The following is a 17,702-nucleotide window of genomic DNA, read 5'->3' as shown; positions in this document are numbered from 1 at the left end:
TATAATAATCATTTTAGAATATAAATATCAAACCCAAGTTCATAAACTTTTTTAATTCCTTGTTTGACATATGAAAATATACACTGTCATTTAAAGAATTAACTGTAACTTTTTGTATCAAATAAATAAAACCTTTAAAAAAAAATCCAGGCAATTTTATTGATCATCAAATTGTTTACGGTTATTTTACAGGGTGTTATGATACACAATTTTTTTAGAAGTCTTCATAGAAAGTTCTAAGAAAGTAAACTCGGGTCTTGGCTTTAGTCTTCAGAAAACCTATGTAACATTTACTCCCAGGATGCTCTGCTGTTACAGTCTTAAGTCTCTCAACAAATACCTGGTGACTTAACTGTGACCTAAACAATGTTAAACCTAAACTGACGTAAACCTTAACTGTAACCATAAGTGTTAAATACCTCGTTCTGAATAGCTAAGTAAAAATAAACTATCTAAGGTCTCCATTCCTCTTCTGCTTCCTGATAGACTGGATTTCAGTATAAATATCTATTATTGGTCTCTACTATTAGCATGCATATACTAAATAATTTTACAGTTTCAAAACTTAGTTTCATTGCTCCAATAAAATAATTCTCCTGGATTTAGCCTTTCAGATATGTGCACTCACTTTGGTGTTAACTAAAAGCTAGATATATTAAATAGTTTGGAAGATACAGAAATATGGCAGGTTGAAATGCCTTGGCTTTCAAAAAGTGTACTGGTAAAGTGAAAGAATGATGTCACAGCTATTTGACTGCAGCCTCCAGCCTGGACAAGTGACAACACTGATCATGCCAACACAGCATTAGCTTCAGTGCTTTAAGTATTTTCTTCCAAATGCAACAAGTGATATATTAAAATATTTTTAAAAAATTGTAGCCTCTAAAGGAAAACAATAGTCATGTTTATATCACAAAATAAATTTTGCATTAACAAAATAACCCAAGAAATAGCATGTACAACATGCAAAGTCTACACTCCTCCCAGAAATAAAAAGGAAAAAACATTAAATCTGAGATAAGGAATTAATTTCAGTTATTTAGGATTAAATCTCAGCTTTTTTTCAGGTTGTAGTATTTTCCCCAGGCATCTCTCAAATTTGTAGCTCTTGTCTGCAGCTTTTGTCAAGAATGCCAGAGGAACACACCTGCAGCTAGGAGAGCATTCAGGCTTTCCCAACTGCAAGTTTATGTGTGATATTGCTGCAAGCCAGCAAATTATACAGCTGGCATTTTGTCTCTGAAGAACTGTACTGTTTTCATTGGCTTATACGATGGGTTTTAAGGTATCTGAACACAAACAAGTTACTATGAGCTAAGCTACGGTGTGAATTTACAACATGTCAGTTAACATACAGTAACTGATTGTGTAGATGTACATAGCCTGTCTTTGCATTTATCCTAGACCATAAGTAGGCTGTTCTGGGCCTAGAGCACACTCATGCAGGGTTGTAAGTGCACAACTTTTACTCTTTTTGTATATTCATGTCTTCACAATATTTTTTGGACCCTGGGTGTGAGTTAACTCAGTGTTCCACTAAATTCATTCTGCATACTAGAAAACACAAAACCAAGTAGACACCTTCCAAAGGCAGAAGTTGGTAGCTCTTAGGGATCTATATAGTAATTTGCATGGTAGAGATCCAGTAAATTTGATCTTCAGCTAAATACACATGGAAACTTTCATAACAAAAACCAGAACCAGCCATAAAGGCCAAATGCCCTTTTCAGATGAGATTATCAACTGTATCAGTACAGGGGATGGGATCATGGAGGAGAAAGTGTAAATTATTAATGAAGTATACACAAAATGTTGTATGTGGCAATAGTATCAACAGAAACAAGAAAGTGGGTTGCTGAATTAAGATTAAAAATATTGAGCAGTTTCTGTTGTCTTCCAGACTTTAACTTAAAGTTGAATCCAATTCCCTAATTTGTTAATTTTTGACAAAAACCCCCTTAGTTCTACTTTAGGGTAGAGAAATTTCCTGCTTAACAGAAGACTAAGTGATTATTCCGGTGTTTTGCTGGGTAGTATTCTCTGCTCCTTACAAAACTGATTATTTCCCTCTACCTGCTGAGTAATCTTAACTAAGGAGGAAACAAGTTAGCTAAGTGATACTTTCTAGATACTTCATACTAACAGCAGAAGATGTTATGGCCAGTAATGTATTTTCTTAAAGAAGAACTAAAAACCCAAAATAAACCAAGATCTCCAACAAGTACACATCCTTGACAGCAATTATTATCATGCAAATAAACATCGTTATTACACAAATTTACTGAGACGTACTGTAGTTTATCACTAAGTTAGCAATCAATATATTCTTATAGTTCTTCGACCAAATCAGAAGACATTAATGAATTGTTTTGGCTTTTTTAAAGAACATCCTGTGCACAATATTTTTTGGACTACTTATAGATATTTTTTTTTCCCCGAGAAAATTATTGAAAATAAGTATGGTCATATTTGTTATTACAGTGGTTTGAAAACTGCATCACTGTGGGATTACTAGAAAAAAACCCCTCATTTAAAATGTAAGCCTACTTTTAAATATGCATTTACTTTGCAATATTTGGTCAGATGCATCAGTAATGGAGAGAGAATCTCATTCAGAGAGAGAGAGAGAGAGAGATATTGAGAGAGAGCAGACAGGGAAGAGAGAAAAAAATGAAGTAAGTGGCCAGCAATGCACACAACATACATTTTGGTCTGGTGTTAAAAGCAAGCCAAAACCCACAATGCAAGTCTGTCCTGATATGAGGCAAGTACTGGGTTTCGTCAGAATGGCAATTATTCAAACCCAAGAATGGACAGCTGTTTTATGAAACAATTTGAGTTTCCAAACTGCACCCTGCTGAGGCAGCATTTTTGTGTTGGATGAGCAATGGAATTTGAAGCATTATGTATCCTGAAATCTGACAAATAACACAGAGGTGGACTCAGAAGACTTTGCTGTAAACAACTACACACACACTTTTTTCATGAGACTCAGATAAAGATTTAAGAAAGTTTTGACAGACCCCAGAGTTGCTTTTCTATGAAGTTTTCCACTTCTGTAGGAGTAGAATCTGACCAACTGTTATCTTGAGACTTGTCAAAACAGATTAGTCAGTTATTCCAGGCAAGTCAGGATGTACTGAATTGCTGCACAGCTGCCCTCACCCAGTCACAGTGCTATTATTTCACAGTTGCAGAGACATCTGTTTCAAGCAGACAGAGCTGATTGAGACAGGAAGGCAGCAGTGCAGGAACATTCAGCAGAAGAAATGTTGGCAGGATTTTCCTATCTCCAGGTTCTTTCCTCAAAATACTAGATCATTTCACAGTGTCAAAAAAGACTGCAGAACTAAATCTTTCCCAGATCACATATAAAAAGAGAGAATAGATTCCTTATGAACACAAGCTCCTACCTTTAATTATTTTGTTTTCTAAAATCAAGTAAAAAACCAGACACATTTTCATAAACGACAAAGGTAATACAGCAGGCAGGAGTCACTCTGATCACATTGGGGATAATTCCTTTGTAAAATCCATGAATTCCTTCTTTCCTTTAAAGACACAGAAAAACATTTTGTTTTACTTAATGCCTTTTAATAGAAATCAGACCTAAACCAAAGTCTGGCATTTTTCTTCCTGTGCTCTCAACTGAGAGGGGTACTTCAGAATAGGAATAACAATTTCAGAGTAATTTCTTCCTATAGTGTTTGAAGATCCATAATATAGATAATCTTAATCCGTCATTTTATCTGATGAATATATAATGGTATTCTGTTGGTCGGTTATTTAGCCTAGGGTTTGGGTGGTTTTTGTGGGCTTTTTTTGGTATTGTCTAAGTAGGAGGCTATTTACTACCTTTCTTCATGTCACAAGAACTGGTTAAAGTAACTTAAAATTTCTGCAGCCTGTTCCAAAAAGCATTTACATATTTAATCTCACTGAAGCCAGAAGGGCTGAAAGGCTTGGTGGTTTTCGGTCATGTGACAGCATGTGAGCAGAGGGTCAACATAACTAAGAAAAGTCCACATTTATTTTCAGAGAATTAAAGCACCTCCTCCAGAATTTTGATTACACTAGCCAATAAACGAGAATTTAACTTCTCCAAATTTGAATTAGAGTATTCATGTTAAAAAATTTCAAAGACTTTTAATCTCAGCTCCCTGTTTTCCAGCTTCATAGAGGCCTAGGACACCTGGAGCAATTGAGTACAGTTAACACAGGCTCTGGAAAGTGTTTGGGCATGGTTTACATTACCCTCCCTGGGGCTCTAGGTTGCATTTGTTTCATAATGAGTACAGCAGTGACCCCAGAAAGGCTGTATACATTCACAATTTATCGGAACTAATAAGTCTTCCTATAGACTGCAGCACCGAAGGGCACAGTGCTGAGACATCAGAGCTATTTTCGCTTTGAATTGGCTTCAGTCAAAATGCTGGTACTGCCTCTGAGTACAGGGGTGGTCCTGGAACCATACAGCCTTATTCAATCCTTGAGGTGGCACCTCTTAATACTCCAGGAGTTAGCTGACTCCCTTCACGTCTCTCTAACAATATGCTCCAACCCAGAAACATTGTCCAAGGCAAAACTATCAGTTGCATACTGCAAAGGTGGCCCACCTTAGTAACTACAGAGTTCTGTGTGAAACCTCTCACATGCCCTGTGGAGCTGAGGGAAGAGGGTTTGTGAGAAGATATGCATAGGTGTGAGGTATCAGTTCTCTAAAGGTCCTACAGGAAGCTAGGACTAGACTACAAATGCAATCAGGGACTTCAGTATAAACAGCTCTGGCTAGCTCACTTCCTCCTGCCAGCAATCTGGATTAGCCACAACTCCCAGCAGCACAACACTCCTGTTGTATGTGATGATCTAAAGCAGTTGAAGTGTGGCTTCATTCTTTAAGAGCCCCAGAACAGCCAACTCAATGTTGTTTTTTTAAGCTGTAACTAAAATTTGCTGGGGAAGAGAGAAGGGAGACAGAATAAACAGAAGCCTGCAGGCTAGCACTGATCCTCTCCCATCTCCTCATTTGCCCTTAGATTATTGCTATTAGTGGCATCTTGTACAAAATGACTTTGTACAGCTAACATTTTGCTTGCTCTGAGCTTTACTGGTTATGCAAGTCAGCATGGAAGCCAGTAAACACAGTTCTGATTCTGTAAGACTAACTTTCGAAGACATAAGCTTTAAATTCTGCATGCCTTACCTCCATGTCCTGTGGATCACATCAAACACACCTGAATATGTATTATGCTGATCTTGAAGACGAGCTCGCACAACTTGATAGGGATATGTTGCTGACACAGCGAATATTTTGGATACAGCTGCCATCATTATGTATTCCACGGTGTTCTAAAAGCAATAAAAATTACCAAGCTTGCTGTAGATATAGTTTAAATTAGCCAATTTCCAAAAATCTTATTTGATTTTTAAATGTTGAACTAAATAATACTCTAGATTTTTTCCCCCTTCTAATATACACATTTAAAAAAATGTAAACATTTACTATATACAGTGCTACAAGTAATTAATTGTAAAACGTGTGTTGTGCCTTCTTATTCCTATCAAGCGAACCACTTCTAAAAATAACTACCTTTGCCCAACTTATACCTGACCAGTTTTCTGTGCAAGTGGTTAAGACTGCCACCTACGGTTCCATAAAGTAAGACATAAAAAAAAAAATCATTCCTCCCTCTAAAATTCTCAAAACACTTGTCAAAATAAGAAGTTGGTACAGGAGAACAGCGCTAACCAGCTACCTGTTCCTAAGAAGTGAAAAAGCATTACTTCCTTTTACATATTCTTCCAATTAATATATCAATACTTTGTACATTTTGCTGTTCTATGACCTAGACAAATGGAATAAATTTTCAATTATTCATGTGCCACAACACATTTTTATTGCGAAGAATCGTACCAACTTTGTATCTGATACTCTGTTTCTATACTTGTTGTATCTCAGTTTCAAATCCTCATATGCCATGAACTGAAGCGCTCCATGTGAAGTTCCAAACAGACCAGGCACAAATCCCTAAAAAAAAAAAAGGAATAAACCAAAGTTAAATGGAAATACAGAAAAACTCTACAACTTGACAGAGCTCAGCTTACACACATATGTATGTCCGCCATTACTTTACAAATTATGACTGAACAACTGTCGCTGTGCAGTATGACTCAAAGCTGATTCTGGGTTGGTGTTCTTCATGACAGGCATCACACAGAAGTGTTAATATCACTTTTCTCCAAATGACATATAGGCTAAAGACACCTAATGAGTGAGCAAGATAAAAAACAACTGGTCTAGGGACTCCACTTTATAAAGCACAAGCACAGGTCTTAAAAAGCTGGTAATATGGATCAGGATTGTAGGAGTACCAACCAAGCTGCAGTCTTGCAAATGTGCTGCTCAGTGCCTGCCCCTTCCCAGAGACTGGCACTAAGCCGTTTAGCTCCCACCTGAGACTGGTATGGTAATGACAGAAGCTGGTGTCTCAGTGTGGAGAGCCATCAAGAGTAGAGGTACAAAAAAATTCTTGTGATCAAGTCCTGGAGATAGACATGTAGGTGTGCACGTGTGTGTGTATACATAAATGTGTATCTATGATGTATATACATTTCTATATAAAAAAAATGTAGAATCATAGAACTATTTAGGTTGAAAACAACCTTTAAGATCATCAAGTCCAACCATTAACCCAACACTGCAAGTCCACCACTAAGCCATGTCTCTAACCACCATGTCTACATGTCTTTTAAATACCTCCAGGGGTGGTGACTCAAACACTTCACTGGACAGCCTGTTACAATGCTTGAAAACCCTTCCAGTGAAGAAATTTTTCCTAACATCCAATCTAAACCTCCCCTGGTGTAACCTGAAGCTGTTTCTTCTTGTCTTATCACTTGTTACTTGGGAGAAGAGACTGACACTCACGTCACTACAACCTCCTTTCATGTAGTTGTAGAGAGCAATAAGGTCTCCCCTGAGCTTCCTCTTCTCCAGGCTAAAGAACCCTAGTTCCCTTAGCTGCCCCTCACAGGTCTTGTTCTCCAGACCATTCACCAGCTTCGTGGTCCTTCTCTGGAAATGCTCTAGCCGCACCTCAATGTCTTTTGCAGACAGACATGCAGTATGGAAAGTTGAAGGGCACAGGTGGAAAGCTAACTCATATAAGGACTTATGGATGATTTATATTAAAAAAATAAATTTAAGATTTGGATCAGTTTGAATGTATTCTCATCCTGCTCAGAGGTGACCAAAGGTGTAACAAAATGGTCTGGGAAACATTCCTCACTTCTAAGAGGCAGTAGTGGACAGCAAGAGTATAACACGAAAATATACAGAAACCTTTTCTTTCAAAAAAGTTGAAATGGAGGTGGAAAAGTGGTATTTTCTGAAGTGTCTCTACAAGAAAGAAGGCAGGAGTTTCTTCAGGAGCAGGACTAGCTCAGTTGAAAATGAGCTGACAGCCGCATGGGTTCTGAGAAGCACTAATTCTCTTTTTGAAGAGTTGGCCACTTACACTGGAAAAATACAAATAAATGGGGAATTAATCATCTTGGCCAGAAATTACTTAAGGGAGCCAAAAGCTGGCTGAAAACTGTTGCAAAGGCAGAAATATAATGGAGTAAATGATCAAAATATGGGTAAAATGACACAACTAAAACTTTCCCCAAAATGCTATTATTAAGACTAAATCAGATGCCCAGAATGTTGAATAAAGACTTATTAATATACTACTAAGAGCCAAAAGAAGGAGAAGAAAAAGAGAAGGGATCCTTCTGATAAGAGTCCACTGGAACAGTGTAACAGGACAAAGTGATAAATTACTTCATAACCTCTTAAGTTGCAGGAAAAAAAAACACCTTAAAACAACAGCAGGCATAAAAATTGTACAGAGCTTCTACCGCTTCAGAGATTAGCTCTCTGCATGCTATAGATTTCGTAAATTTATGATATTACAGCCATTCAGAAAGTGATTTTTAGGATCTCTTTCACAAATGAGGATGAATTTCTCTTCACAGTGGAAAACAGCGGTCATGAACTAATCCTCAGTGACCATGAATTGATGAAATGCATTAATGGCTAGCTAAAGCCCCAGAAAAAAACACTTTTCCAAAAGAAAACAAGTAAAATTAAACCACACATCTGTATTTTGTCAACTGTGAGCATAATCACAGAATTTTGTGGAGTTTGAAGCTGAAGGGCCACAACAGAGGGAAAAGGACAACTTTAGTTTTCAGAAATCCTGGATCAGAAAAGAAAATTAACCAGTAATATAAAAAAGAGAAGAGGAGGAACAGAGCAAAACCCAAAATTATTGAAAAATATAAACCAAAGAATTATCTGGGTGAGCAGAACAAGGAACAATATGAAATTTAAGGATAGTGAGAAGGGAAAAACTTCAAAAACATTTGCCCATTATTAGACAGTAAAACCATTAAAAAAGTAATTACTCTCTACTTGAAAAGAGTTAAGACGATGTATTTATATCATAGGAGAATGAGATAATATTTTCCTCACCAACAAAAGAATGTTAAAAAACATTACAGAGTGCTAAACTCCTAAATTTAAGCCAGCAGATTTGGATAACTTGCATTCAAGAGTCCTAAAGCATCTACTGATGTTACTTGCTAAATAAGTACCAGCACACTCTTAAGTCTTGTGCTGATGAGGAAAGCTTCCAAAGACTGAAGGACTTTTAATGTTGGGCCAATATTAAAAAATGCAAGGAGGGAGTGAGGCAACTGTCGGACAATGCGCCTCAGTAAAATAAGAGCTGACCGAGGCTTCTATTGATCATACAAAACAATGTGTTCTTATGGAAAAATGTTTCAAAGCAAAACCCGTTTCTTCACAGTAATGAAGTATCTTGGCTGGGGAAGTTTTTGAAAGATATTCCTACTTTATTTTCTTATTCTTAAAATTTCACACAAAAATGTTTCTTGCCACAAAATTTGACACTTATTTTTCATCTATAATATGACTGTGAAGATCAATTTAAAAATAATTTCACTTTATGTACTTCTTGTTGTTTTTCACTTTAATATTCAAAACATATCTTTAGAAGATTTTTGCCCTGAGGTATGAGGTTGCCCTAGGAAGTTCTGTTTGAATTCTCTTTTGGAGGATTAGAGCAATAGACAGAATTAAATACATCATTAGAAATTTAAATGGCAAAGCATATAATTCTGAACAGTAGACAGTGGGAAGAAAGTTGTATTTTAAAGTTGGCTTAAACAGCTGTAAGTGCCGAAGATCTAGGACAAGAGAAAAACGTCCCTTTGGTTAGTGTTTCAAAGGTCGCCCATCACAATGAAAAGGAACATAGGCAAATGTATATAGTGGAAAGCATATGCTTCTTAGTAAAGAAGGGAACAAGGTTCATTTGGTGAGGTGGTACTCACATTGCTGCCTGGAGCGTTTGTTTGAGTGCTCACACCAGACCAGCCTCTGCTGTATGTTTTGACAGAATGCAGCAGATTCCTCTTTTAATCTGTTCAGTGTTTTCTTCGTTTGGGTTCTCAGCGGGCCAAAGACCAGTAGTATCAGAGTGCCCTACTCTGACAACTTGTGCAGAAAGACACTGGAAGTATGCCATTATCTCTCTATGCATCCCGATTCCTTCACGGTGAAAAATGATACTATCTTTTATGTGAAAGTCACTTTTGCTTCTGTCTCTCTGTAGAACCTGGTACTAAAGTTAAGATCAAGATGGCCAGTTCTCAGTGGATTTTGCTATATACAAGAACAAAGACATAGAAAGTCACTTAGCTTACAAGCTTCACATTTGCAAGAAGGAAAATTTCATAAGAAAAAGCATAGCAAAATAAAGAGAGCTAAGTACCTTTATCCTCAGAGTATAGAATCTTGCCTACCAAAGGTGAAATGACAATATAGGTGTCCAATGTATCTATTTCACTTGCTAACAAGCACACATTACCACTAGGGTTTGTTAGTTGTTACTGTTAGCTTATTGCATTATTATTCTCAGTCCTGATGACTATATTTTCCTTTAATCTCCTTAAATTTTTTGCACTTCCTGTTTATTTTACTGTTGTCTATTAAGCATTGTTCTATGTGTAACTGCTGCTTCTACATCGTCACATTTCATCAGAATGAAACTGAAAATACCAATACAGAAGCATGGAGGCCATCAAGAATGTTAGTTGCATTCTTGATTGATGTTTTAGTAGTCAGTCACTGTAGACTAGACATCCATATCCTGAGAACTCGGACGTATTTTGTGTTTTTCTAAAAGTGCCAACTCCTACAATCTTATTATTATTTTACAATGTTTGGTCTCTCCTGCCTTACACTTGAAAACACCCATACAGCACTCTTAACGTGGAGATGTTTGCATGACATTCAACTTCGTGGAAAAGTAATTTTCAGAGGTTAGATTTCCAGCAGATCTATAGGCGTGTTCAAACCAGGTAAGGCCAAGCTAGTGTGCGCCAGAGCAGCTGGTGTGCGCCAGAGCAGCTCTGTCCCCAGTCATCTGGGGGACAGAGGCCAAAGGACAAAGTCTAATGGATGGAAGATGGGGAAGATCACTGACAAGATGTTTACTGGGATAATCAGTGAAGGAAAGGCTCCTGTCTTTTCAAAGCCAGGACAAGTTCAAGAAGAACAAGTTATTGAAGAACCCAGTTCCTAGTTTAATGAATGAACAATACTCAACAGAACTAATAAAGACAGCTTTGATCCCTGCTAGAAAGATCGATGTATCCTGACATTACCAGTCTTATGCCCTAAAGGACTGAAGGGAATTGCTTAGACCAGTAACAGCATCTTGTGCAGCAGAGAGCAAGATATGGAATTGCTTGGACAGAAAGACCATTCTTTAGAAGACTAATCTCAAATTAACCAGAAAGAAACTACTTCCAGATTCTATTTCCAACTTGTGGTATTGTCCAAGATCCCCTTATTTACTATAAGGAACTCTATCTGAAATTAAGATTACGAGGAAAAAGAAGACATTTGTGTGCACTACAGCCCCTGCAACTCGGGGCAGTTAACACAACTTCAGCTGTCAAATTTCAAATAAAGCAAGAAAGAGAAAAAATGAAAAGTCTCCCAAAACCAGAAAATGGAAGAAGGCTAACGTATGGACAAGTCAAAGAGCTACCTGATGTCAAATGAAAGTTGCTCAGTGTGAATAGTTATGTAGGTCACTCAGTACCTATCTAGGTCACCTTTGCAGATTTAAGCAAGTAATTTGCTCTTTCAAAGGAATTACCTGGTTTAGTTACCCACTTGCAGATTAACACTACAAAGAAATGTCTAGTAGCAAAGGCAACACATACTACATGCACGAATAATCTGAAAAGTAACTCAATGAAAGGACATCTTAAACCCTGACAGATGCAAGAAATTAGAATTTATCTACACAGAACAGAGCAGATATCCAGGCAGGAAAATCAGAAAACCTGACAATTTCAATTTATGAATAAGAAGGGTGGCTTGTTCCTGGTTCGGAATTCAGCATTCATCAGTATGTGGCATTCTAGTCTTTCAGCATAGGAAGGATTATAATTTTCACTGCAAATAAAAGAAGCTGATGTTCAGTAAGCAGGACAATACCTAGGCAATAGTGTTCTGGTTCTATAGCATTACTTGCAGGAGAAGAGCCAGACTGAACTAAAATGGGTTTCTTCACACCTTCCAGGCACTGATGAATGCATCTTTGATGTCATAGCCTGAAGGAAGGAGGAGGCAAAAAGTCCAAATTCAGTTGCCATCTGTTTCCCTAAATTAAAGGCAATAAAAAGCCCACACATACACAAGACCATATTTAGAAATCTGCAAATTTTATGGATCTAGAAATGACAGATTACAGACCTCAATAACTAGAGGGCAAATGAGCAGTTGTGAAACCGTCCATTCTGGAAGAAAAAATTAGCAACCACTTTAGTGATATGTTATGTTCCACAGGATGTCAGAAACACAGAGATAAGGACTGAAATGGAAGAAAGCACTAACAGCAAGACAAATTACGCTACTGCTGTCTTCCTCTTCCAAATTCTAATTATAGGAAGACTCCAAAAAATTAAAAAGCAGCTTGTAGTTTACTCTCATTTCAGCATTATCACCCAATAGGAGATGGCTTAGCCATAAAGTTTACACTCTATTCTTCAGTGATTTCCTGCATTTAAACAGTACAATAGCTTTTCTTCTGATTAAGCCTTTTTGCTACAGTTCTTTGGTGGGAAAGAAGACTCACAGAATAAAAGTAGCTGAGCTAATACAAAAAATTACTTGTACTTTTTTAGTAGATGAGCGATCATAAGTCTCACTGAGTGGTGCCAGCCAATCCTGGAAATCTTCTTAAATGATATTACCTTATATAAGCCACGTATGCCCTCTGTCTTGTATATCTTTACAAGAGCATCAAACATTCCTCTGTATTGCCGCTTTGATGGATCAACACCAGCATTATATTGTAGCACAAGTCGTGTCTTCGTTACCCATATTGGGTTTGTAATACAGAGAGTCATGGCTCCTAAGAACAGATGGAAGTTAGACTGATTGTTACACCAACTCTAAAGCTTGTCCCAGTTTGTTCAGTCCAATGTAACACAGGCTTCTACAATGACAAAACTACTTATCCTACAAGAGTACTCATATTACTTAAAACAGGCAAAATTTATGCCCACCATTTTTCCCTCTCTCTGCCTTCAAAGCTCACCATCAAGTCCAACCTACTCCTGTTGAGGGTACTTCTGTAGAGCATACAGCTTTTTGTATATTCCTGGTACATCCCATTTTCTGCTTCACCTTTCCAAAGTCAGCAGTGTAATCTGTACTAGCTAAGAAACGTAATATTGCTTATACTTCAATGTTATATGAATGAAAGACTAATGACCAATTCACTTGGTCTATTAACTTCAACAGGCCTTCTCTTTTCCAGGTCTAAGCGTTAAACATTTAATGAGTTAACAAGGTGGCAGCAGAAGATTTATATAGTTATGTTTTGGGACTCAATATAGTACTAAATATGGAAAACACTTATACGCAATGAAAACAAGGTTGAAAGGTATTCTGACAACTGCTATTTCTGAGCAAAACTGAGAAGACCACAGTGATCCATCTATTCATCTTAGACATCACTAATTTATTTACAGACAATGACTGCATTTGGACTGGAACACTTACACTTGCCACCTGTAAGAAAAAGCAGCACTGACACACAAAGGCAGGGAGCAACATATGGAAAGGGGAGAAGCAAACATTAATCTTCCTTGCATTTAAACTCACCAGCCTCTGCAGCTGACACGAGGTGTTCGGTTGCACTGAGACTTTCCAGCTTCCCGTCTTTCTTGTAAGCTTTGATGGCATTGTAACTGGAAAACGTGAAATATATTTTGGTAAAGGTGAAAAAAAACCCCCAAAACAAAACACCTCACTTAAGATCATGGAAAACATTAGGTGATATGCAGCCTTTGAAAACAGAGCTAAGCAATCTCTCTTTGTTTAGTTGATTAATTGATCTCTGTGCAGTTAGCTCTTCAAAGTGTACTAAGATAATACATATTTAAATTGATAAAGCATTACTGTCAGTATCAGTGGGACTGTATCTTGAAACAGCTACTGGATCTCAAGAATTAACCTCCAAAAGAAACCGATTAGATAGCGCCCTTTTTACTGAGAGCAAGTGACAAGTATACTGAGTTAGACAACTGACAAGTGAGGCTTACACAGGCATACCAACTAACTATTCCTTTAAGTATTTGAATTAATAGGGATTAGCGGTAAATCAGGCCACAGTTACACAGCTAATAAAGTAGAAAAGATTGACTATTAAAAAATGGGCTTCATAAACAAAGCCCATCAACTCACAAAAACAATGAAAGAACTGACTGTCATGAAAATTATTAAAAATCAGTTAAACATTTAGCTTTAGTAGAAAACTTTATTATGTTCTCTAATTCTTAACACATCAGTTTTTTATTTTTTGTGAGGTTTTAAGCACAGTGTATTGGGACTTTTAGAGGATTCTTCATGAATGATGTAACCGTCTCTCAAGTTCCTAGGTATTTTCACAGCATCAGGGGAATGCACTGTACCTGACAAAGTAACAGGTCTCTGACTCAAATTGCTTAAATTCTAAAACAGCGAACCATAATAAAGGGTAACAGACCTGGACTTACTAGAAGAATCACAAGTTTATAAGCCACTTAGCACATTTTTTTACTCTACAAAGATGCAGTGTCTATCTGAACATGACTTTGCACAGGACATGACACATTTTACAGGTCTACTTACAAGAAAAAGTAAAGTCCCCAGGAAGCCCCTGCTCCCAACATGTTTGGAGTTACCCCTTGATATAAGCCTCGGAGTCCTTCATGCTTCCAGACAGTGGTCATACAGTGGAGTATCCCATTGTATTTTGGCCTCAGCTCCAATCCATCGCTTACTATGAAAGAAATAAATTATACTGAAAAACATTTCAGGAAGCACAAAGTTCTGCTGTGTAAAAGCCACTGCAGAAGTACACAGCCTCCAAAACAAGCTGCAAATGAACATGAAACCTAACTGATCAGCTGTGTTTTAAAAGTATTCCTTTAAAAGCATGTAAGAGTTGGTGTTTATAGCTTCTTAAGTCTAAAGAACTTAAAAAAAAAACAAGGAAAAAAAAGAATTTTTAAGCTCTGCAAGAATCAAGTTCCCACCAATCTGACAAGGCTAAATAAATGCACATTTTGGTCAGCAGCAGCTTTGAAGTTTTTTGTCTCTTTTTAGCACCCCGGCAATTTTGTATCATATTTCAAGTGATACATGTGGGGTCTTTGACAACACATTTCTATAAGGAGTTCAGACAAGCCCTGAATAACCACTCTTATGTTCAATCTTCCTCTTTAAAATGTTCTATAAAGATCTGAATATTTCCAATAGGTCATGTCTTATTGATTCCAAAGTCAGTTTTTACCAGAACACTCAAAGGAATTTTTGATGAAAATAACCTGTGTTCTGATTCTATCCTCATTGAATGGATTTGCAAGAAAACACCAAATGCATACACTTCCCCTATCCAATAACCAAACAGCTGGTTGTTCAAATATTCAGAAATTATCAGTCAGAAAGATAAAAAACATGCAAGTTTTTTGTTTGACAGACTTTATTTAGAACACAGATGTTGACACAACCTACAGTGGTAACCACTATTGCTCCTACCATAACCACAGCAGCAAGAGAGTAAGTTGATTAATGAGGACATGTAATACGGCACATGGTGAGATGACAAGATGTTAACAGGCACAAGTTGGAACAGAGGGAATTCTGAACAAAACTTTTTCTCCATCAGTGGTCAAATACTGGAACACGTTGCCTGAAGAGGCATCTTTGGAGCTACTCAAAACTCTAGCAGACAGGACTCTGCAATCTGATCTAACCTTATCTGAGTAGGGGGTAAACTCCATAGATCTCTTCTGATCTAAATTACTCTATGATATCAACATGGCAGCAACTTTCACTCTTAGTACAGGGGGTGAGATTGCAATTTTACTGAAAATTAACCCCAAAGTTTTACAGTTGGCGTAGTTTTTGTGTGCCCATCAAAATTAATCCTGGTAATCATTAATTTCTAATGTTTTCTGTTCAGTGCCACATCTATTATTCATTCTCCTTTGAACTTTGTGTATAGTACTGTACATTGTGACAAGACTTCACGACTAAAGACAATGGTTTTTCTGAGCACTCTGTGTCTAGGCCTCAACCCCTTGACAATCACTCAGAACTAGAACACAAATTAAACGCCTCTTTTCTCCCTCCTGAATGAGCACTACTAGACCTCTCCCAAAGATCTTTCTGAATTTTTTTACCATGCTGCTATTTGGTCAGGTTTATAAACGCATTAAAAAACATGGGAAATCAGAAACATGAATGCAAGTCTGTCTTGATGCTGCTGAGAATCTTCACAACACTGATTTCTGATATCAGCTCTTACTTCCTGGTTGAAAACAAAACATAAGAATCATTATTTTCAATCCAAACAAGCCTGTGAAAGTGACCTCCAGAGATCACCTAATCCAATCCCTGCTCAAAACAGATCTAACTAGATCAGGTTACTCAGGGACATGACTAGTGGGTTCTGAATGTTTCCAAGGCTGAAGAGATTACAGTCTCTCTGGGTAACCTCTTCCAGTATTTGACCACTCTTACAGTAATAATCCTTTTTCCTAATAAATGACTGGAATTTTCCATGTTCCTGTTTGTGCCTGTTCCCTGTTGCCCTACAACTATTCACCTCCAAGAAGAATCTGTCTTCACCTTCTTTGTGTCCTCCAATCACACAGTCATAGGCTGTAATAACACTTCCCCTCAGCCTTCCCTTTGTGAGGCAGAACCGATCCGATCCTCTTCTGTCAGCCTGTCCTCCCATGTCATGCACTCAGCCCCTTCACCAGTCTGGTGGCCTCCACTGGAATCACACCAGTATGCCAATGTCTTCCTTGTAGTGGTGAGCCCCAAACTAGACACAGTACTTCAGGTGTAGTCTTACAAGTGTGAAATAGAGAAAAATGAGCACTTCTGCTAACTACTCTATAATACAGCTCAGGATGTGCACACACTAGGATGTGCAGGAAATTGTTTAAATCCAACTTCATAAAAAGTCTGATTTGGAAATGTAGTGCTTTAAATTTTGAAAAGTTCTCTGTGATAGTTCACTATTTGGTTTTGAGATCTTAAAGATCTTTAAGATAATCCAAAGATACAGTAAAATCATAATATTCTCTTTTATAGAGTTTGAAACAAAGGGCAACATGTTTTTCATATTAACAGCAAAATCAAGAGGGAGAAGCTAACATGTTTCCCTGCAGAAAAACAAACAAGATTAAGCGTTTTCTGTAAAACAATATCCCTACTGTTAATAACCAACATTACCATAAAATAGTTATGCTTTGTGTCGAAAATCTTTGGCATAAAGGTGAACTCTGAACACGGTCTTGAGAAAACCCGCCTGCTAAAAACCGACTGGCACTAGTGGTCATGGAAAAGAGAAAAAAAACTGGTCAGGTCTCTATCTGCCTAAAAAGACACTCGGCGTATTTTATAGTCCCTAGAAACGACAGGAAGATTAAGCTTTGGGAAGAAGCAGACATCGTCCCTTTCGGCCTACGGCCCGTCATGCCAAGCCGTGGGGCTGCGCTGCCAGCGCCCGCTGTCCTGTAGCCGCACAGAGGCCCGGGCAAAAGCCTGCAGGCTCAGCCGGCCGCGCTTCCCTCCACAACGAGCCGGCGGCTCGGAAGCGGCGAGCTCGGTGAGGCCCGCAGGCGTTTCGCACACGGCCCGGGACGTCTCTGCGGGGGAGCCGGGCTCGGGGCCTTTCCCTGCCGGCACACCCGCCGCCGCAGCAGGCGCCCGGCCCCGCGGGGGCAGCCCCACGCCCGGCCGCTGGGAGCCACGACAGCCCCCGCTGGCGGCACCGCGGCCTCGGGGCGCGGGATGGGCGGGGGGGGTGGGGGGGGTGGGAGCGGCCGGTACGGCCTCACCTGCGAAGCGGATCTTGACCAGGTCCAGCGGGTGCAGCACCAAGGTGGAGACGACGCCGCCGCTGAGCCCCGCCGCCAGGTTCTCCAGCTGCACGTGGCTGAGGAGGGACCGCACGGGCGGCGGCGCCGCCGCCTCCACGGCGCACGCGGGGCCCTGGGCGCTCATCGGCGGCGGCGGCGGCGGCGGCGGCAGCACGCGGGCAGGGGGCGGG

General features: G+C 38.8%; 1 protein-coding gene across 1 annotated transcript; it reads right to left on the bottom strand.

The window, feature by feature from the left end:
- Positions 1-34: 34 nt before the first annotated feature.
- Positions 35-17,672, bottom strand: SLC25A32 (solute carrier family 25 member 32). The gene is made up of 7 exons (XM_074898610.1): positions 17,491-17,672; positions 14,264-14,414; positions 13,256-13,341; positions 12,340-12,500; positions 5,915-6,028; positions 5,204-5,349; positions 35-3,551 (listed from the first exon to the last, which is right to left on the bottom strand). Exons 1-7 carry the CDS (start codon positions 17,654-17,656, stop codon positions 3,416-3,418), a joined length of 960 nt encoding a protein of 319 aa, XP_074754711.1. The 5' UTR covers positions 17,657-17,672; the 3' UTR covers positions 35-3,415.
- Between the last annotated feature and the right edge of the window lie 30 nt (positions 17,673-17,702).

The sequence above is a fragment of the Athene noctua genome, chromosome 2, assembly GCF_965140245.1.
Source record: "Athene noctua chromosome 2, bAthNoc1.hap1.1, whole genome shotgun sequence".
Classification (NCBI taxonomy): Eukaryota; Metazoa; Chordata; class Aves; order Strigiformes; family Strigidae; genus Athene; species Athene noctua.
The sequence above is the reverse complement of the archived record's forward strand: the minus strand, read 5'-3'. Positions and strand labels throughout refer to the sequence as shown.